Source organism: Leucopleurus acutus (genome assembly GCF_964270905.1).
Source record: "Leucopleurus acutus genome assembly, chromosome: 19".
Lineage (NCBI taxonomy): Eukaryota > Metazoa > Chordata > Mammalia > Artiodactyla > Delphinidae > Leucopleurus > Leucopleurus acutus.
In genome coordinates, this window is record NC_139161.1 from 2,437,437 (window position 1) to 2,459,734 (window position 22,298).

The 22,298-nt window shown below is 43.0% G+C and overlaps 1 protein-coding gene across 1 annotated transcript in view; it reads left to right on the forward strand.

Annotated features, from left to right (window-relative positions):
* The first annotated feature begins 435 nt into the window (after positions 1-435).
* MAP2K6 (mitogen-activated protein kinase kinase 6) overlaps positions 436-22,298 on the forward strand; it is a 33,648-nt gene continuing 11,785 nt past the window's right edge. Inside the window, exons 1-9 of the mRNA XM_082861810.1 lie at positions 436-500; positions 10,895-10,943; positions 11,522-11,635; positions 12,985-13,104; positions 13,913-14,029; positions 14,700-14,751; positions 17,490-17,617; positions 18,765-18,842; positions 20,271-20,410. Of these exons, the coding sequence (XP_082717936.1) occupies positions 11,597-11,635; positions 12,985-13,104; positions 13,913-14,029; positions 14,700-14,751; positions 17,490-17,617; positions 18,765-18,842; positions 20,271-20,410 (674 nt within the window). The 5' untranslated portion in view covers positions 436-500; positions 10,895-10,943; positions 11,522-11,596. The remainder of the gene's footprint in view (positions 501-10,894; positions 10,944-11,521; positions 11,636-12,984; positions 13,105-13,912; positions 14,030-14,699; positions 14,752-17,489; positions 17,618-18,764; positions 18,843-20,270; positions 20,411-22,298) is intronic.

Genomic DNA, 22,298 nt, shown 5'->3' on the forward strand with positions numbered 1-22,298 from the left:
CAGTTTAGAAAACTATGGTATACTAAGAGAAGTGTGGGTACATCTGACATTATAAAGGAAAAAACCCTGTAACTAACACCGTCTACCATGACCATTGTTGTGTACAAGAAAATAAAGAAGTTGGAATGCCGAACTCCCAGCAGGGAGAAAAGGGCAGGTCTTCCTGGGTGTAGAGGATTGGCAGCCTTATACTGACACTGCACCCTGCACTGGTGAAAAACCTCATCCGTGACCTCAGTCTGCACTTGGGAGGCTCTGCTCAGCCTGGTGACTGGCGCTTGTCATTCACAGCCGTCCTGGTAGGAAGTGGAGTTCTGAATGTGGAAATGAGACCTGCGTTCCCAGTTCTGTCCTTTTTCTCTGCTGCAGTCTCTGTCCCTGCTCTCATGCTGTGATTCAGACCTTAACTTTATTCTTCCGTCTTTCCCAACAGGCAAGAAGAGAAACCCTGGCCTTAAAATCCCCAAAGAAGCATTTGAACAACCTCAGACCAGTTCCACGTAAGTCTGGCAGGATCATTGCCTTAATCCAAATGCTTGCACTTTACAGATTTCCAGGGAATGGGAGTTCATTTTTGGACTGGTGAGCAATACCTTAACTATGGAGATAGTTGTTAGAAAGGAGAGCCCTTTAAAGGAGGAAGCCAAGTACTTACTGTTCTGAGACCCCCCAAAAAAATCATAGTCGGTCAGTCGATATGGAATGGGTAGCTTTGAACTCATTGCTAGTTGGTTAAAAATTCTACAAATGCGTTCAGCAGATGGGGTCCTATGTAAATCCAAAAAGGTCACTGGACATGGACTTTTTGCCTTTTCTATATAGATCTGAGCAAACAAGCAAACCCCTGAGAGAGCCACTACTATAAAATTTGGTTTGAGGTAGAAAGATGGTATTTGGTGAGAACTCAGCATCCTGCCACCTAAATCCTGCTCATATAAACAGAAGGCAAGCATGAGACGAAGGACCACTCCTTTGTTAGCTGAGCCTTTGGCCCAAATCCCTAAGGGAGCCCGGGTCCTGGTGAAGCAGGGCACCCTCTCCTGGAGCCTCCACCTCGTCTCTTTGTCTCTCTGTTGGGTGGGGAGGGTATTTCCTGCCTAGCTGGGGGTATGACCACCTATCAAAGCATCTGCATGGGAGGAATGGAAATTCCAAGAAAAACAATTACAGCAGAGGTACCATAAAAGCACAGCAAGTACAATGAGAGGAAACTTAAATGTTTCAGCCTTCTGCTCATCTATAAAAAAGCACCTCCCTTTGTAGAGGTTTCTGACCTTAACCATGATCATTCCCTATCAGACAGTGCACCCCTAGTGTTGGAATGTGCTAATAAAAATGATCATGTTCTGTAAGACTTTGGTCATTGCATCTTATGCAACCATGTAAACACACTTTCCACTGAAGAACCTCTAGGGACGGAGCAGAGGGGAGGGCTGTTCTTCAGCGCCCTGGACTGTGGAGCCAAATTCAAGTGAGAGTGCTCCTTTCATGAGGATCAGCAGGAGGAATTCTTTCCATATCTACTACCAAGACTGGGGTTTCTTTCTTTTTTTTTTCTTTTTTTCGGTCCCTCTGGTTATTTTTCTTCCCTTGGACCTATGAACTATGTAATTAATAACTTTTCCTCTCTGATTGGTTTCTTCTCGTGAGCTTAGGCTCAAACATGTGGCTTCCCTATACGGGACTTCAGGGGGTACACTTCTAAAACTTTATTTTGAAGTAATTGTAGATTCACAGGAGGTGGCAGAGAAATGTACAAAGTCCCCTGTACCCTTCCCCCATCTGTGTCCCCCACAATGTTAACATCTTACACAAACCTAGTATCACATCAAAACCAAGAAAGTGGTGTTGGTGCAAACCATAGAACGTGTTCACATTTCACCAGCAATACAAGCCCTCGTGTGTGTGTGTGTGTGTGTGTGTGTGTGTGTGTGTGTGTGTGTGTGGCTCTGTGCAGTTGTATCACACGTGCAGTCTTGCATAATGACTACCACAATCAAGATACCCGAGTGTGTGGCACTACAAGACCCTCTCCTTTTACTCCCCACCTCTGCCCCCACCCCTGCCGTCCCTAATCCCTGGCCACCACTGATGTGTTCTCCTTTTCCATTTCATTACTTCTTGACTGTGGTGCACATGGAATCATGCGTCTCCATTCTGAGACTGGCCTTTTTCATCCAGCATCACTTCCTTGAGGTTCATTCAAGTTATCGCATGTATCCATAGTTTATTCTTTGTTGTTGCTGACTACCATTCCATGGTATGGACATACCACAGTTTGTTAAACCCTTTAGCCTTTGAAGGAGATACAAGTAGTTTCCAGTTGAGGTATTATGAATACATCTGCTGTGAACATTCCTGTGCAAGTTCTTGCATAGAAACAAGCCTCTGTTTCTCTGGGATATATGTCCAGTAGTGCAATTACTGGGCCACATGGTAAGTCCAGTTTTAGTTTTGAAAGAACTGCCAAGTATTTTCCAGGGTGATTTTACCCATGTACATTCTTACCAAAAATGTATGAATGACCCACTTTCTCTGCATCCCTGTCAGCGTCATCACGGCTTTTCATTTTAGCCGTTCTGGTAGATGAGGGATGCCACTGCAGTTTCAATTTTCATTTCTCTAACGGCTGTTCCATACTTTTGGCATTTATTTCCCATCCCTATATCTTCTTTGGTGAAATGTCTGTGCACTTCTCTGCCTATTATGTAATCAGATTTTTTTTTTTATGTTGAGTTTTGAGAGTTCTGCATATATCCTAGATGCACAGAGTTTGTCAGGTATGTGATTCAAGAACATTGTCTCCCAGTCTGTAATGGGTCTTTTCGTCTATTTTTTAAAAAAAATTATTTATTTATTTATTTTTGGCTGCTCTGGGTCTTCGTTGCTGTGCGCGGGCTTTCTCTAGTTGCGTCAAGCGGGGGCTACTCTTCGTTGCGGTGCACAGGCTTCTCATTGCGGTGGCTTCTCTTGTTGTGGAGCACGGGCTCTAGGCACGCGGGCTCAGTAGCTGTGTCACGCGGGCTCAGTAGTTGTGGCTCATGGGCTCTAGAGCGCAGGCTCAGTAGTTGTGGTGCACAGGCCTAGCTGCTCCACGGCACATGGGATCTTCCTGGACCAGGGCTCGAACCTGTGTCCCCTGCATTGGCAGGCCGATTCTTAACCACTGCGCCACCAGGGAAGCCCTCGTCTTTCTATTTTGATGAAGTCCAATCTATCAGTTTTTCCTCTTATGTGTTATGTTTTTGGTGACAAGTTTAAGAACCCTTTGCCTAGTTCTGGGTCCTACAGATTTTCTCCTATGTTTTTTCTAGAAGTGTTTTAGTTTTACATTTTAGATTTAAGGCTATGTTACATTTCGAGTTTAATTTTTGTACAAGATGTGAGGTTTAGGTTGGGCTTTATTTTTTTTTGCCAATGGATTTCTGGTTGCTCCAGCACCATCTGCTGAAAAGGCTATCCCTCCTCTACTGAATTGCTTTTGCGCCTTTGTCAGATATTAATTGGGCGTATTTGTGTGGATCTATTTCTGGGTTCTCCATTCTGCTCCACTGGTCTCTGAGTCTGTTGCTCTGCCAGTTTGTCATACTGTCTTGATTCCTGCGGCTACATAGTAAGCCTTCACATTGGGAAAAGTGATTCCTTGCACTTTGTTTTTCTTTTTCAAAACTATTTTGGTTACTCTAGGGCTTTCCTCTTTTCATGTTAGTTTTAGAATAAGCTTGTCTATGTCTACAAATAAACTTGCTGAGATTTTTGGTAGGAATTGCGTTTAACCTATAGATCAGTTGAGCGAGCATTGACATCTTTACTGCACTCAGTCTTCCAGTCCATGAATGTGGTAAATTTCTCCAAGCATTTAGATTTTCTTTGATTTCGTCCAACAGTATTTTATAGTTTTCATCATACAGATTCTCTCCATCAGGCTTTGTGAGGATTTATACCTAAGTGTTTCCTTTTTTTGAAGCAATAAAAATTGTATTCCACTTTTGATTTGCATTTGTTTATTGTCAGTATTTAGAAATGCAATTGGTTTTTGAGTTGACTGCATACCCTGTGACCTTACTAAAACTCAATTATTAGTTCCGGGAGCTTTTTTAGTAGATTACTTAGAGTTTCCTGTGTAGATAGCCATACCTTCTGCAAAAAAGACAGTTTTATTTCTTCCTTAACTGTTTTTTTTTTTAACCTTTATTTTCTTACCTTATTTTAGTGGCAAGGATATTTAGTACTATGTTAAATAAGATTGGTGAGAGCAGGCTACCTTGCTTTGTCTCCCATCTTAGAGGGAAAGCATTCAATCTTTCACCATTAAGCATGATGTTAAGTCCTCATAGATGTTGTTTATGAGGTTGAAAAAATTCCTCTCTGGTCGAAGTGTACTCAACATTTTTATCATGAATGTGTGTTGAATTTTGTTGAGTGTTTTTTTTGTGCATCAACTGATGTCATCTTGGAGTTTTCTTCTTTGTCCCTTTGATATGGATTACACTGATGGATTTTTAAAATATCGAACTAGCCTCGCATACCCCCAAAAAATCCCACGTGGTTGGGGTATACTACTTTTTTTATACATTGTTGGATTTAATCTCCTAAAATGTGAAGATTTATGTGTCTTAAATTCATGAGAGATGTTGACCTGTAATGTGTGTGTGTGTGTGTGTGTCTGAGCTATTATGTTCTGGTTTTGGTATTTAAGGTAATACTGACCCTATAAAATGAGTTGGTAAGAGTACCTTCTGTTTTCTGGTAGACATTGTATAAGATAAGCGGTAATTCTTAAAAAAATGTTTTTGAGCTATAACTGACATATAATATTAGTTTCAGGTGTACAAAATAATGATTCGGGGCTTCCCTGGTGGCGGAATGGTTGAGAGTCCGCCTGCTGATGCAGGGGACGCGGGTTCATGCCCCGGTCGGAGCCTGTGCTCTTCAACGGGAGAGGCCGCAGCAGTGAGAGGCCCGCGTACCGCAAAAAAAAAAAAAAATTCCCCCAGGGAAACAAAGTGGCCTTATATATTCCTTTTTCTGGAGCTTTTAAATTACCAATTCATTTTTTTAAATAGTTATAGGGCAACTCAGATAATCTATTTCATTGTGGCTAAGTTTTGGCAGTTTGCAGTGTTCAAGGAATTTCTTCTAAGTTGTTGAATTTATGAAAGTAAAGTTGCTCATAGTATTTCCTGATTCTTCTTTTAATGACTGCAGGATATACTGAGATATCCCCCTCTTTTTTTGCTGGTATTGATAATTTGTGTCTTCTTTCTTTTTATCTGTGTTGGTCTTGCTAGAGGTTTATCAATTTTTATTGAATTTTTAAAAGAGCCAACTTTGTTTTATTTTCCTCCTTTCAATTTTATTGATTTCTGATTTTTTTCTTTGACTTTTCAAATTGACAATGTTATTGAGATAATTGTACAGTCACATCCAGTTGTAAGAAACAATATAGAGAAACTTTATATTCTCTGCCCAATGGTAACATCTTGTGAGACTATAGTATTATAAGCTCAATTGATACTGACAGTGATACAATGTACCCATCTTATTCAGGTTTTCCAGTTTTACTTATATTCACTAGTATGTGTGATGTTAAATTTCTGTACCATTTTTGTCACCTGTGTAGGTTCATGCATTCACCACTACAGTCAAGAAACTGGTTCTGAAACCAATAGGATCCCTAATGTTGCCCTTTTATAATCATGACTGCCTTCCCTCCTCACCTCTCCCAATACTGTTTCTCACCCCTGGCAACCACTAATCTGTTGTCTATTAATTTTTCTCATTAAAAAATATTATTATATAAGTGGGATTATAGTGTGTAACCTTTTGGGACTGGCTTCCGCCACTCCAGCATAATTTCCTGAAGATTGATCCATGCTGTATACATACTTTGCCCCTTTTAATCGCTGAGTAGTATATCTTGCTGAGTTACGCGTGTACATCTGTAAGTGTGCGTGCAGACAGCAGAGTTTAACCACTCACCTACTGAAGACATCTCGGCTGACTCTAGTTTTTGGCTGTTGTAAGTAAGGCTATGAACAATCATGTACAGGTTTTTGTGTGAACATAAACATTTAGTTCTCTGGGAGGAAAATACCCATTAGTGGAATTGCCGGTGGCAGTGCGTGTTTAGTTTTTAAGAGATTGCCCAACTGTTTTCCAGAGTGGCTATATTATTTTGCATTTTCACCGGCAATGTATAAGTGATTCGGTTTCTCTACATCCTGTCCAAGATTTGGTGACGCCACTATTTTTTGTTGTAGCCATCTGAATGGTGTCTTGATATTTTTCTGCTCTTTATCATTTCCTTCGGGATATATTTTCATATCCACTTTCCAGCTGTCTTTTATTCCTTCCCTTTAAAATTTGCTAGTCTTCACCTTCTAATTTATATTAATTTTCTGGGTTTTTTTAATGAATTTTTGAAAACCACCATAAATCCTTGCTTGGTATAAAGAAGTGAATAAAAACCTATGCAAAGGTAAAAGTAGTTTCTTTGTTGTCTTCCCCTCATGTGGTAGAATAAGCCTTGAATGTACTTTTCTGTTTCATCCTGTAAAGCCAAGGTCCCTTCATGACTGTAGACTGTCCCACGTTAGCTCATGGACAGGATTATTGCTGTTGTTGTTGTTATTATTATTTTAATACTGAGGCTGAAATAGGTACTCCTAAAGAAGAAGCTTCCTCATTTTGAGTTTTTCTTGGCAATTTTGTGAGGTTGGCTTGGTTACTCTTGCCATTTATATAGACCCTGCCGCCTTCTGCTGAACTACACACAAATAAATAGACCGGGACAGAGCCCCATTCTTTTTAGGGCCGCGTGTGTGGTCTCTTCACTTGAGTTTTTTCTTTGAGTCACTGATGCCAATGTGTCTTTGACTCAGGTTTCTGGGCTGTTCCCTCACTTGATTGGCAGCAACTGATTCTAAATCGATTCCATGCTAGTCAGTATTCTTTCACTTAATCCTCACAAGAAACTCAGAGGCAGTTGTTATTCCTCTCACTTCATAAGTGAGAAGACAGACCTATACAAGGGTCAGGGGCCCTGCTCAAAGCAGTTGAGCTCCAAGAGGCCAGGTTCTGGTGCTGGAATGCCTGGGTTCCCATCTGATATCTGAACTTCCCCAGCTGGATATCTTAGGCGAGTTACCTAACCCTCTAAGCCTTAGTTCCCCCTTGTGAAAAACGGGAACAAACACTGATGGGGTTGCTATGGGGATCAGATGTCACAGTCCATATTCAGGGTCAAGTTTAGTGCATTTTCCAATGCAATTTCTCAATGAATGTCGCTCTAAGTGTTGTTGTTATTATCATTATTATTTCACTTAATAAGTGGAAGAGGTGGCATACGAACTGAGGGTTCTCTGACCTCAGGCATGCGCTCTTAGCCACACGTAGACTGCTCGTGACTACAGCCAGATGGCCCGTGGCTGTCCACCAGAGGCGGGATCTTTTACTTCTGCAGCTGAGAAGACTTCGTGGTGTCGCTCTGTGTTCCCGTGTCACCATCTCTTTGATGGTATCTCTTAAATTATTTAGTCTGTTTCAATGTCAATTCTTCACATTAAAATAGAGCTAACACCTCTAAGAGTTGTGAAAATTAAAGAAGATATTTGATGTAAAGGGTCTCACATGGTCTCTGGCCCACGTAGATGCTTAATAAATATTATCATTAGGTAATAAGTACACATTGTTATTAATAAACATTATTATAGGTGAATAATAATTATAATAGTAACCAGTAACCTCATTACTCATGGAGAATTATAAATAAATATTTTAATAAACCAGAGCTGGTTGTTTATATAAAAAAGTACTAGCAGGTGACCTTTGGAATACCTTTGGCCTTCCAGGGTTAGGAGTTTCATAATAAGTTTGGTTCTTTCCCCAGAACACTGAAATAGTGAATAAGCAACAGAGAATGTCCACACACAGTTTAAACCTCCTGCACAGACTTGGTGCCCCAGGCAAATGGATATGCCCAGCCCTGGACAGGATACAGTGTCAACTAACCCAATACAAGCTGTCCATTTCAGTCCATCATTTGATGCTTTTGGCAGACTCGCTGAGCCTGTAGGCCTCATGGCGGGTGGGTGGTCATTTTCATTAGAGGAGGCCTGGGTGTGGGGGAAGTTTTCTCTGATTCAGTCAGACTTGGATTGAATCATAGCTTCACCACTTGGGAGCAAGTTAGCTCAAGGTGACACCAAACAGGTTTTGATCTGGAATATGGGAACAATGACACTTTTAGGTAGGGGTGTGTGTGTGTGTGTGTGTGTGTGTGTGTGTGTGTGTGTGTGTGTGTGTGTGTGTGTGTGTGTGTGTGTGTGTGTGTGTGTGTGTGTGTGTGTTTTAATGATAGGAGAAGCGGGTAAAGCACTTAGCCCAGTTTTCAGCCTCTACCCCCTTCTCCTTAGGTCAAGGCCGAGACTTGGGGGACATGAGTTTTATTTTCAGCTCTGTTGAGGACTGTCTGTTCAGCATATCACTGAATTTTTCTGGGTTTCGTTTTTCTCTTTCTGGAAAATGGCGTGAAACCCTCCTGTGAGGTAAAGTTGTCATGCAATGTTAGAATAAAGCTGGAGTCAGCAAACTTTTTGTGCAAAAGACCAGATAGTAGATATTTGGGGCTACCCAGGCCACCATGGCCTCTGCCGAAGATGCTTTGTCGTTTGTTTTTTCCAACCCTTTAAATGTGTAGAATTCACCCACAGCTGGGTCATGGACTGTAATTTGCAGAGCCCTGGTATGAATACTGGAATGTCAGACCTGGAGGAGGTCTCACCCAGCACTCGCGCTGGACGGCAAGCACGTGGACATAGCCCCAAATAACTAGTGACCTTTTCTGTTACTTCATTCTTTTTAAAAGGAAGGGTCTGAACAATTGCAAAGGATTTTTTACTGTTTAGATTAATCACATGTTTCAAATAATATTTGTCTTTATATCAAAGTTCCATTGCAATTACTACAAACAAATTGTGACAACTAAAGAAAAAGAGCTTTGGAGGTTTTAAGAGTGAGAAATCAGGTTTTCAGAAATTTAATTCCTCGGAAAGTGTTTCTGAAGAAAAATCCCCTGCTCAGAAACACAAGATATATGAAAACATCACTGCCGTGTGTGTGTGTGTGTTTGTGTGTGTGCGCGCGCGCGCGCGTGTGTGTTTTCCTCTTTATCCCTCCCTCTCAGTCCTGGTTTTAAGTTACTATAGAAAAACTTTACTTTAGGTTTTCTATACGTTTCAAAGAGATTTTTAAGGTGAGGGAAGGCTTGCCATTAAAACCTTAGATTCACGTGTGTATCTGTGTTTATGTTCCTACATTTTACTTATTGTTTTATTTAGTCACTTTCAGCAGGAGGGGTAGAATTATAATATATTAGGGATGGGGAAAATTGTCATTGGCCAAGGATTTTTTTCTCTCTTCCTTTCTTCGTCCCTTGTATTTTTCTGTGTAATTCTGACCTGGAACGTCCCCTTGGGGACACCTGCATTTCCATCCTTTTTGGTCGCCCTTTGTTCAGGCAACACCGGGATTCTTTTTGTCTTTAGCCTCCTATCGCTTTATTCGTTTGATCATATTAACAAGTTTGTTATGTTGTGTTTGTTATGTGTGTTTTGTTTGTTGTATGTTATGCACAGCCAAAGCCAAATATCTTTCTCGTACATGGACTGTTATCAGCCAAGGTAGCAGTGAAGCAGGGGAAATAAATACACATGAGAAGACTCTGTTTTCTCTAATGGAGACATAAAAGCAGCGAACCTCAGCTGCTGAGATGACCCCTGGGTAGTGAGTACACTGTGTATAGAAGAAATATCACAACTGGGTATGCCAGCCTGGTAGAACAGAAAGGATTCTCACCTGAAAATCAGGAGGCCTGGGTTAGTCGTGACCTTGGGCAAGTCACTTTACCTGTCTGGACCTTTGTTCCATCTTAAAGGCAGGGTTAGATAGATTTGGAATTCCTGTGACTTATGAATTCTGTGAGTTAAAAGAACCGTATTATTGTTTCTTTTTGTTAAGACAGTTGTGGAAAAAGTGGTGGGATAACTGGGCACATGGATGCTCTCGGATGAAAGAAGAGTCTGGTACTTTTACTTCCTTATAAGAATATAATTACTTATACAGGGGCTTACTAGAGTAGTGTAATTATCCACATAACTATATATATATGACTCATAGTCATTGAATATTTACTGTATGCCAGGGATTCTGCTAAGCATGTTACTTAGAATATCTCATTTAATACCCACTCCTACTCCACGAGGTAGTGTACTAATATCTTTGTATTAAAGAAGAAACGGGGGCTTCCCTGGTGGCACAGTGGTTAAGAATCCGCCTGCCAGTGCAGGGGACATGGGTTCGAGCCCTGGTCCAGGAAGATCCCACATGCCGCGGAGCAACTAAGCCCGAGCGCAACTACTGAGCCTGCGCTCTAGAGCCCGTGAGCCACAACTGCTGAGCCCGCAAGCCACAACTACTGAAGCCCATGCGCTCTATAGCCTGCGAGCCACAACTACTGAGCCCACGCGCCTAGAGCCCACGCTCTGCAACAAGAGGAGCCACCATAATGAGAAGCCCATGCACCGCGAGGGAGAGTCGTTCCCGCTCACCTCAACTAGAGAAAGCCCGCACAGAGCAACAAAGACCCAACGCAGCCAAAAATAAATAAATTAAAATAAATTTAAAAAAGAAATGGAAGTTCAGAGATTAAGTGATTTAAATGCAAATGTATTTTATTCCAAATCCCACACTATCAACCCCTTTTTGCTGCTTTATTTTACCCATGAGTTTTCACCTTATTCCGAAGGAAAGATCTCTCCAGTCGCATCTGATTTGGGAAGGTCGTATTTGGCTAAATGTCTCATGTTTTTTTTCCTCCCCTTCTCTTTCTTAGGCCACCTCGAGATTTAGACTCCAAAGCTTGCATTTCTATTGGAAATCAGGTGAGAAAAATCATGTCTGCCAGTTAATATCGTGACCATTTTACATGGATGCTTTCCAACTGGCCAACGAAAAAACTGTATTTTCTGTAACATGCTGTCAGGGGCGGTGGGTCAATAAAGTCTGAATGTAAACGGAAGTGGTCTGTGGAGCTCTTGCTGTTTTGAATGTCGAACTGAAATCGGGCTGTTGTGGTCCTGAGGGAAGGTATTTGAAGCGAGTAGATGGTGCTCTTTGGGGTAGATTCGTCGAAGTCCAGGCCTAGATCTAGCTGCCATCAGCCAACAAACGAGGGGCAGGGCTAAAGAACCCCGGTGCAGAGGTAGCCTTCACCGAGCGATGTGGAGGCTCAGTCGGAGCTGGATGTCTGTATTGCCCGTGACGAGCAGGTGCAGTAGGGTCTACCCATCTCCCATGCACTTCTTGCTTTCAGTAGCTGCTTGGAAAAGCTTCTAGACCAGAAAGTTCTGGACTAGAAAGAGCCCCTAGAACGCTGGGAGAAACTAGAGAGAGGACAAGGTAGCCTGTGTCCAGTTTATTTCCCTTTTTCCTATTGTCTTCTTGCTTTTCTCTCCTGCAGAACTTTGAGGTGAAGGCGGATGACCTGGAGCCTATAGTGGAGCTGGGCCGGGGGGCGTACGGGGTGGTGGAGAAGATGCGGCATGTGCCCAGCGGGCAGATCATGGCGGTGAAGGTAGAGTTCCCCTTCCCCAAACGTTTTCCATCCCTGATTTATGTGTTTGTCCATCTCAAGCACAAACCAGCTCTCTTCATATAAGCAAAACAATCCTCCGTGGGGTGAAACAGAAAAGCTTATTCATAGGGAACAATATTCCCCTCCAAATATGTGAAATATGCTTCCTTGGCATGAGTTACATCAACTAGGTTTTTTTAACTGATAAATCCGACCCCTCCTTTTAATTTTTTGTGCAACCACCGCATCATCATCACACGTCAAAGAATCAATAATAGCTCTTCAACGTCATCTAATAGTTGTTGTTTTTTCTCCTGCTGGTTTTTCAAATCAGAATCCAAACAAGAGCTCACATATGGCATTTGGGTTTTGTGTCTCGCAAGTGTCTTTTTAACCCTTATTCTGTTGCTTTTAAAGAATTGTCCCTGAAAATCAGGAAACCCGAACTGAGGAAGGAAATTGTTTCCGTTTGTGGGAAAAAGGAGTGTAAAATCATCTTGAGCAAATTTGCATAGCTTTCGAGCTATAGAAAGAAATTTAGAATCATTGCAAATTTCTTGAGTAGATGTTGGAAGGACCTTGGAGAATGACCAACGTATTAATTCTAGATGAACTGTTAGGAATGTGGGTGGTCAGATGACTGGGATGCCTCTTTTTTTGGAGAATGGAGATATCTTTCCCTTACCTTGTAGATTTTTCAGTTTCTTCTTCTGCAGGCTCTTTGCTACATAGGCAAAAAATGTGAAAGCCTCGTGATATTATATCGTCTTGTCATTTAATGACATAATCGTGTTTCTATAAGGCTACATTTGCTGGTGTGACAAGTTTCTCTTCTCTCAGAAGCCCTGGGGTAGGAATGAACAGTTTCTCCATTTCGGTTTGATTCCTCCTCTCTCCTTTCCTGAATCAATTCTCTTACAGTTGCTGTTCAGTCCAAATATTCTTACTTGTTCACAAAGAGGGGCTTTTGGCGTTTTTTTATAGGACCCCAAATCAGCCCGAAATCAATTAATACTCTGACCTCTTTGCACTAAACCCACATAATAAATCAGACTGTTTTTATAACTTGGAAATGCATTCCCAAACATTTACACACTCTCCAAAATATATTATCAGTTTGCTCCTTACTGGGGATTATTCGGGAAATCAAATGAATAACGGTCTTCCTTCCTTTTCATTCGTTACAAACAGCTAATCCTTCAGGGTAGATATCTGAAGGGCTGTTTCTGGAAGTTGTGCTGTGGATTTTGGTACTATTCTCAGGATGGGACGCTTCAAGGTCCCTCTGCCTTATTACCAGACTCATCCTCGGAGCAGTAACCATACATTTTTCATGCATTCCCATTCAGCGGATCCGGGCCACAGTAAATAGCCAGGAGCAGAAAAGGTTACTGATGGATTTGGATATTTCCATGAGGACCGTGGACTGTCCTTTTACGGTCACCTTTTATGGCGCACTCTTCCGTGAGGTAGGTGATCCTTCCCTTCAAACTCCAAGCAGAGCGACAGCTTAACAAGAAGTTTCCTTGATCACATAAATGCCATACACAGTCACAGTGCTCTTTCTTGTTTGACGTGTCTTCTGTAGAGTTTCATGCTTGTGAAATGTTGGTGCAAAGTTGGCTTGAAACCACGATATTTTCAAGTGCGTTTAGCCCTTTTAAATGGCTGAGGCCCCCTTTCTCCTTTCTGTTTTGGTTTGTCTATTTTGCCAGAACTGTCTCTATCAAGAGTCTGTAGACTGATTCCTTAAAACCTGAAATCCTCTGGTCTTTTGGCCTCTTGCTATACTTCAGGTAGCCTTGTGTACCATGTGGGCTTACGCTTACCTCTTTGCTCTGCCTCTCTTTTTCACTTCACGATGATGTGGGTTACGATGCTTCATCTCCCTCTTAAAACCAGCCTTTTGATAAACTACCGCCAGCGGTCAGCCTGGGAGGTCAGACACGGAGTAGGTATCCGGACTTAACTCCTGGAGGGCAGTGACAGTAAAGGCTTAGACTTCTGAGTTCTATTGCTTGTGGCTATTAGTGTGTAGATCCTAGTTTGCATTAAGGAGTGGGTGATCACCTGCAAGTCGGCTTGGCTGTCTGCTAGTTTGTTCTTTGGAGGTAATCTTGCCTGTTTATAAATCCCTTTGAGAGCTTGAAGGGATTAGTACATTTCCTCCAAAACTCAAGCAAGAAACGGTCCGTTCTTCCTGACAGGTGTTAACTGTTTCCTCCTTTTTTCCCTTTTCCATCCTCTCTAACCACCTCTGAACCGACCGGCCTCTAGGGGGATGTCTGGATCTGCATGGAGCTCATGGACACGTCCCTAGATAAATTCTACAAACAAGTGATTGATAAAGGCCAAACGATTCCAGAGGACATCTTAGGGAAAATAGCAGTTTCTGTGAGTACATCAGGAACCCTACTTCAAGGAGCATGTGAGAAGTCTGGGCCTTATGTGTCCCTGTACCCCCAGTGTGGGGAAACTACCGGGACCATAGCTCCCATCCCGTACGTGTCTGTTGAATGCGTGAGTGCATCTGTGGATGGAGCAACTAACGCTTTTCTTTCTGGGCATTATGTAAAAGAGTCTACTCCCAACTTGGTTGGGTAAACTCTAGTTAAAGTGCCTCTAAGCAGTACATTCATCTGTTATGACCACGTTCCTGGTGTCTCTGTCCTGATACTAGTTGATTTTGATTTTCATCTGTAGAGTTTTAAATGTTTTCTTAGGATCAATAGGCAGAGGAGGAAGCAGGAGAAAATGAAATGAAGGGCCGCTCCCTTCATGGTTCCTGAGGCCCAGGAGGGTGGAGAGAAAAAATGCTGGAGGCCAAATGAAAATCAAAATGTATGAGTGAGGCATCCTCTCTGCTATGGGGTATAGTCCTCTCTGGTGTGCGGAATCCAATTTGTATGACTTCCTGTGTATTTTCCTGGATAGGAACACCACTATCTGAGAAGATACTTCTCCTTGTGACCTTAAGCCAGGGATGATAAACCTCGATATGCTTAACATTCAGTTTCTTTCCAGTGATGGGGGGAAATAAACCCACCTTGTGTTTCTCTTGCAGATTGTAAAAGCATTAGAACATTTGCACAGTAAGCTCTCTGTCATTCATCGAGGTAAGTATCCATGGAGCTGCCTTGGCTGTTCCTTTTATCAATTTTATTTCTTTTACCTGAGTTTTATCTTTTCTTTTTTATTCCCCAGTGGATGGAATTGAGTCAGGCAAGAGAATGGAGGGGTTTTCCTTTGGGACTGGATAGCAAAATCATATACAAGTTCTTTAACTTGTCTGAGGGCATCAGAAGACGTGGGCTTTATATTAAAACTTGAATATAAAATGCCTGTTACCGAGCAGAGCTGTGGTGTTACCCATTGAGAACTTTAGAGAATAGGATAAAAATTCACCTAATATTGGCCGTCACCCGAGAGCTTGTTAGAAAAGCAGAATCATGGGTCCCAAGACCAACTGAATCAGAATCTGCATTTTAACAAGATTCCCAGGTGATTCTTGTGCACATGAAAGTGGTATAAAGCACAGCCCTTTCAGACAGCAGGAGTCAGGATAAGATGAAAAAATTGGAAGATATGGCTCTTCCTCTTCTCCCTCCTTCCTTTTGTCCCTTCCTGTTATCTTTTCATCCATCCATCCATCCATCCATCCATCCATCCATCCATCCATCCATCCATTCTTTCTTCCATGCCTCCAACCATCCGTATACCTTTTGCAATCACTGTCCAACATCTACACAGCACTATGTTTACACAGCACTATGTTTACACAGCACTCTAATAGATGCCCTGACAGGTATCTGAGAAAAAAATATATTCTTATTCAAATTCTACATAGGGATTCTTGATAGGGAAATAAGAGCAATCTATAACAAACACCTGGGGAAAAAAACCACATTAAAAATATGAATGTACCACATATGGAACTAGTAGAGGTAGAATACAAAACAAGAAGATGATTAGTACTGGGTGACTATAGTCAAGGAAAGCTTCTTGGAAGAGAGATGTTTAATCAGGTCTCTGAAAAAATTTATGGAAAGTATTGATCGCTAATAGGGTATTGTGATTTGATAATTCTTACACTCTCTGAGCCTGAAAGTAATGTAAGATGCTTCAAACAGTATTCCTATTATGACTGTTATTATTATTATTCATTGTTATGATTAAAAATGGGGAAAATAGGGAGGAAGAGGAAAAGAAGAAAGTGGGAAGGAATTCAGATAGGAAGAAGAGTGTGATTATCCACAAATGTGAAACTGAATTTTAAAGGCTTATTCCAAAATTATAAAACGTTTTACTCATAGTAGAGAATGTTTATAAAGTATAAAAAATATTAAAATGAAATTTGTATTATCTGTTGTTTAAGGGAAAAATTATAAAGGATAGCCTTTAAAGTTTTTAGAATAACTTTCTTCTTTTGAGTACATGCCCTTTGGGAAAAGTGTCACTAGGGAAAAAGTTAACTGTAATTTCTAATTCCATTATCGAGACATAACAATGGTTCATCTATTTGGGGAGTGCGTTATCTCTCTCGAGACTGAAGGATTCATTTAAGAACTGTAGAATGAAACTTCTTTATCCACATGTATACTCTGTGACCTGCCTCCTGGTCTGGAATATCTGGGTTTATGATGAGTTAACACCTTGTGGCCTCTGACACACTTCCGGCAGAAGCATCCGTCAAAACTGGCGGCTTTGCTCGCATCTGGTGTATCGTTACGTCACAGTCTGCCTTTTCATTCCACTAAATGCGCAACAGATCATCATGAACCGGGCTTGTCAAACACTATTTTACTGTCACAAGAACACTTAGCATGAGCTCTACCCTCATAACAAATTCTAAGGGGCACAATATAGAATTGTTCATTAGAGGGGCAATGTTGTAACGGCCGATCTCTATCTAGAACTTATTCATCTAACATAACAGAGATGATTGGCCCATGGGGCTAGGCGTTTAATTCAATCATCAATTTTTAAGTTCTTACTGCACGTAGGAGGGCAACGAAGATGAGAAATTAGATAGAGTAAACAGTTTTTTCCATTGATGGATTCCCAATCCGACAAGGACACAACGTGGAATAGAACAGGGGTCCCCAACCCCTGGGCTTTGGACTGGTACCGGTCCGCGGCGCGTTAGGAACTGGGCCGCACAGCAGGAGGTGAGCGGCGGGCGAGCGAGTGAAGCTTAATCTGCCGCTCCCAGTCGCTCCCCACCGCTCCCCACGGCTCCCCACCGCTCCCCATCGCTCGCATTACGGCCTGAACCATCCCCGCCCACCGCCATCCCCTCCCCCCCCCGTGGAAAAATCGTCTTCCACGAAACCGGTCCCTGGTGCCAAAAGGGTTGGGGACCGCTTAAATAGAAAGCAGACTACTAACCCAAGATCCAGCAGAACAAGAATTAATGACATTAGACTGAATGAACTAATGAAAAACATTTTTGTGACTACTCATTCTAAATACTGCTGAAATCATTTTATGGTCTACCTGCCACGTATGTAAGAATGCCCTTTCTCTTTCTTCCAAGCTTTCCGTAATCCAAATCAACTTAGTAAATTCTACTTTTGTAAATTGAAATAAAACATTTGAAAACGATTAAGAAAAAGAAAATCAAGTTGATTTTTTCCCCCCTTTTCTCAGCTTTGATGTTTTACTTACTTTAAAATAATTTTTATTTTATGTTGGAGTAGAGTTGATTTACAATGTTGTATCACAGGGGTGGCGGTTACTTCTGCATTGGGTCTTGAGAAGAAAGTGAAGGGGAAGGAGGAAGGGAGGTTCCAGGGCCCCTGGTGGTAGAGGGATGCTACTACCACCCTGGGCTCCTGACTGTTCTTGCTTTCAGATGTCAAGCCTTCCAATGTGCTCATCAACACCCTGGGCCAGGTGAAGATGTGCGATTTTGGAATCAGCGGCTACCTTGTTGACTCCGTCGCTAAAACTATCGATGCAGGATGCAAACCGTACATGGCCGTAAGTACAGCAGCTGGGGGTAGCATCGAGAATGTAACTGCCTTCAAACCATGCCAGGAAATAGGAAAGGGACGGCCAGGGAGGGAAAACAGACATGTGCCTAAGATGCAAGAAATATTCTGCATCTTCTTTTTTCTTAATATTTCCTGTCTGAAATACTGAATCCCTTCCTTCATATGTATTCTTTATTAAAAAAATCAGGTAAAGGGGACCTCCCCAGCAGTCCAGTGGTTAAGACTTCACACTTCCAATGCATGGGGTGTGGGTTTGATCCCTGGTTGGGGAACTAAGATCCCACATGCTGTTTGGTGTGGCCAAAAAAACACAACAAAACAAAAAACCTTACACAATGTTATATGTCAACTATATCTCAATAAAACTGGAAAAATAAAATAAAATTTAAAACTATGCAATGAATTACGTTGCCTATGTTTCTACAAATCACTCTTTAAAAATATCAGGCAAAGAGGTATATTCTTTGAAAAAGCAGGTGGGTAATACACAGAGCCCACACAATTTTCCACACTGTGTTACAAGGGAATGCTGCCTTGTTTGTTGAGAACAGAACAGAAGTAAGAATTTAAATTCCCCAAACAAGTCAGTTAAGTGAGTCCTGAAGGAACCTCATAGCTATGAAGGTTCATTGTCGTTAGCAGAGACTCCCTTTAACTTAAGGGACTTCTACTGTAAATATTCTACTTGGAAATGAACCTGCTCTTAGAATTGAAAAGCTTTCTGTCCATGTTTAGCTAAAAGTTGTTGAGGTCTATTAACACCAGACAGTAGCCCAGCGACTCTTATTGACTCTTTTTACTGAGTTCTGGACCATTGGTCTTTTAAACAAGCCAACTTCTAGGCTGACAAAGTAATTTTGTAATGTATGTCATGTTCTTCATAAGGCAGAATTGAAACTGCTTTTGAATTGAGAGGGGACTTTGATCCATTACTGTCTCCAAGAAAAGACGTGTGGAGAATGAGGAAAATCCCATGGAGACGTTGTTATTTATTGTAGTTAGTGAGCCTCTTGGCCTGGGAGGTATGTTAACAGCTCACAGCAACTCACTGGGCAGCTGGTGACACTCTCAGCCCTGAGCCTTTATGGAGCCAGGAATGTCCTCTCAGCTGTCTTTTTCTGTCTCCTTTCCAGCCCGAGAGAATAAACCCAGAGCTCAACCAGAAGGGATACAGCGTGAAGTCTGACATTTGGAGTCTGGGCATCACCATGGTAGTGTATGATAACCATCGTGGGCCAGGGTGTTCAGGGCATGAAGTTGGAATGGGGTGAACCTGGAGAACAAGAGGCAGGTGCCCGAGGCGCCGGTCTGAGAGCAGGAGATTTGGAGCGACACTGTTGGCAGTGTGGTGTAGCAGAAATACGGAGCTGGGGTTGGACAAAACGCACTTCCCTTGATTCCGCCTCCAAGTAGCTGCGTGCCCGATTCACTGATGGGATCACAGACTGTCTCACTGCCCTCATCTGTAAAATGAGAGGGTCCGACTACCGTTCCTCATAGTTTTCTTTATGGTTTAAAATTAAATTATTCTAATCAAGGCATGCAGAAGCTTAAGCTACTCAAAGAGCGCTAATGTGTGTGGACCCTGGTGGAGCTTTTTATTTCTTTTTCAATTTTTAGTTTATATTAGAGCATAGGTGATTAACAATGTTGTGTTAGTTTCATGTATACAGCAAGGTGGTTCAGTTACACATGTATCTATTCTTATTCGAATTCTTTTCCCATTTAGGTTATTAGAGAATATTGAGCAGAGTTCCCTGTGCTGTACAGCAGGTCCTTGTTATGTTTTAAATATAGCAGTGTGTACATGTCAATCCCGAACTCCAAATCTATCCCCCGCCCAGACCCTGATAGAGCTTTGTCATCCAGGACATGGGCTCAGCTTCCCAGAACATGGTTAGGACAGAAGTCTTGGCCGCTGAGTACAGGCATAGCCCAAACTCATAGGAGCGCATAGGATAATTTTCTCAGGCACAGGCCTAAAGGTACACAATGAGTGCCTGATTTGTAACTTTGCTGATTATAAATTTTCAGTGTATCACCGAGGTCTGGAATGATCCATGGTGGTCCTGTTTCCTTCCCAGACACAGCAGCTGATTAAATCCTGTGAGTTATTTCACATCCCTGCCCAGAAAGCACGTGATCTTGTCAAAGCAAAGTGGCCTTTACTCAAGTCCAAAAAAAGATCAGTCATTTGGTCCTAGTTAGTTTGTTTGTGTTTAATTCTAGCACGCCCCCAGCAGATGGCAGCAGATGTACAGCTCTGTAAGAGTCTTAGGGTGAGAATCACTTTTTACACTCAGCATTTGAAAACCTGGTCGCTTTGCATCCTGAAGTCTCGTACTGCTGGCTTACAATTTTATGATGTGCCGCACCAGGTGTCAGGGAGGACCCAGTTTTAAGTAGGCTTAAGTGGCTGTCTCCGGTACGACGCAATCTGCAAACCCCTAGCACTAGGACTTGGAGGAAAACTGCTAGAGAACACAGCATTAGTTTTCCCCCTCCCGCCAGTTTACCTGATGGTCACCATCGTGCCTCCCTCTGGCTCTCCTGGAGCCAAGTGGATTCCCTAGCGGACCCCCTCTTTACCTAAGCACCCCGTGTAAGCTCCTGTCTCCTTGTGTCCCTCTCCCCTCTAGATCGAGCTGGCCATCCTTCGGTTTCCCTATGATTCGTGGGGAACTCCTTTTCAGCAGCTCAAACAGGTGGTGGAGGAGCCGTCACCACAACTCCCCGCAGACAAGTTCTCCGAAGAGTTTGCTGACTTTACCTCACAGTGGTAAGACAGCCTGTCTCTCAGAGGCCAGCGTGAAGAAACAAGAGGAGTTCTCATGACTTTCCCCCGTCGTTTTAATCCACGATGCATGCATCCATCCCCAAAGCACTGACGGGCCTGTCCTTGCTGCTGAGCAACAAAGATGGCTCTGCCCCTCCCCCGCTGAGCTCAGAGCCAAGGAGGGCGTGTCCACAGGCAGTCATTCTAGTCCACACTGCAAGTCCAGACATGGAGACATGCACAGGGTATTTGGGGGACGCAGAGGAACAGCGCTGGGTTGAGTTTCTGGAGGAAATAAATGCTGGGCTGGGACCCTGTGAGGTACGTCCAAGCGAAAGGGAAACAGGGGAGGAAGAGGTATTCCAGGCAGAAGGGACTCCGTGCATCATATCGCAAAAGGGAGAAACTCTTTTATGGGAATTTTAAGCCCTGTGATGTTGACCGGAGCATAAAGAGAAAGGTGGGCGACCCCCGGAGGGTTAGGAATGAAAAGTAGGTATGACACAAAGAACCACCCTGGATAAGAAGACAGAGGCTACTTTCAGAGCCTTCCTTAGGTACCTAGAAGTCTTACAAAGCAGTTCTAGTGTCTGTAGGCTGATTCTTACAGAACACTTGCTAACTTACGGACGTGCTTGCCCGTAAGTGTACAGTGGGCAGTACTGGGCGGGGGGGTCTGAGAAGGGAAAATAAACAAGTCGGAAGGAACCGCGCTAATGCTGCAAACTTTGTTTTCATGGAAATTGAAAGTGGAATTGAGGAAACTTGGAGAGGGGATTGTTTTCTCCAGAAAATCTAGTGATTTCCGTCTGCGTAGGGAACATGATGCTTGGCATGCTTTGACACTAATGACCATCGCAAGTGATGCTGGAAAGAGGAGGCTGCGTTGGAGATGAGGTGGTTTATCTGGGCGCCTCCGGAGCAGATGAGACTTGGGGGAAGGGACTCAGAGGTGGCGAGAAGCCCAGCTGCGATCCTTGGAGAAGGGCAGTCGGGCTGCTGGCTGCTAAGGGAGGGGCTGGTGTTCTGAAGGCTGCTGAGAGTCTGGCTTCCTCAAGGTTATCGTTCCTTGGCCTCCACGCCCTTTGGAAGAAGCCTTCTGAATATGGCTTTTATTAGGAAACATGATTAAGACCAAGCAGCTGCCTAATGCTTATGAAACTAAGGCCCTTAGACTTTTCAGCGGCTCTAAGCCCATGTCACCCCGGGGACTTTTCCTGAAGGATATATGAGGCTGAGCTGCCACAGTTTGTTTCTGGTGCAGTTTTGGCTGAATGGCCAGAGAGGGCTGTAGGACAGTGTGCTGCTGGGTCCTCCTAATACGTGCATCCTCTGGGCTCTGGGGGTGCATCCTCCTCTCTGCTCTCCTTGCCTGAGTATGCAGGGAGTGGTGGTACACCTGCCAGGCTGAGATGGCTTCCGGCTTTTGCCTTCTGGTTTTGAGAACTTGGTTTTTGGTTTTGATTTTTGTTTTCCTTACCCTCAAATGTTTAAAGGTCACCTAGGAAATGGACTGAGGCATCTTTGACAGTTCACACCGACAGTTCTCCAGAAGGGTGATAGTGGAGAAGGAGCTTCTGTAAGGAAGCCTTTTCCAGCTCTGCACTATGTAAGCTTTCTCCCACCTGACCCCCTTTCCCAAGACTCTGGGAACTTCAGGAAGCCTTGCTAAGAGCAAGGCTGGTGTGAAAGGTCTGAGAAAGCCACGCTGCCTGTTGTGAACCAGCGGTTTAATCCGACAGTTCTCAACTCCGGCTGCTCGTTTCTAAGATGGGCCGTCACCTAGGCCTCGGACTCAGAGACTTTGATCTAATTGGCCTGGGGAGCGTCCAGAATATCAGTCCTGTTCAAATGTTCTCAAATCCTTCTACTCTAGGGCTGCGGTGAGAAC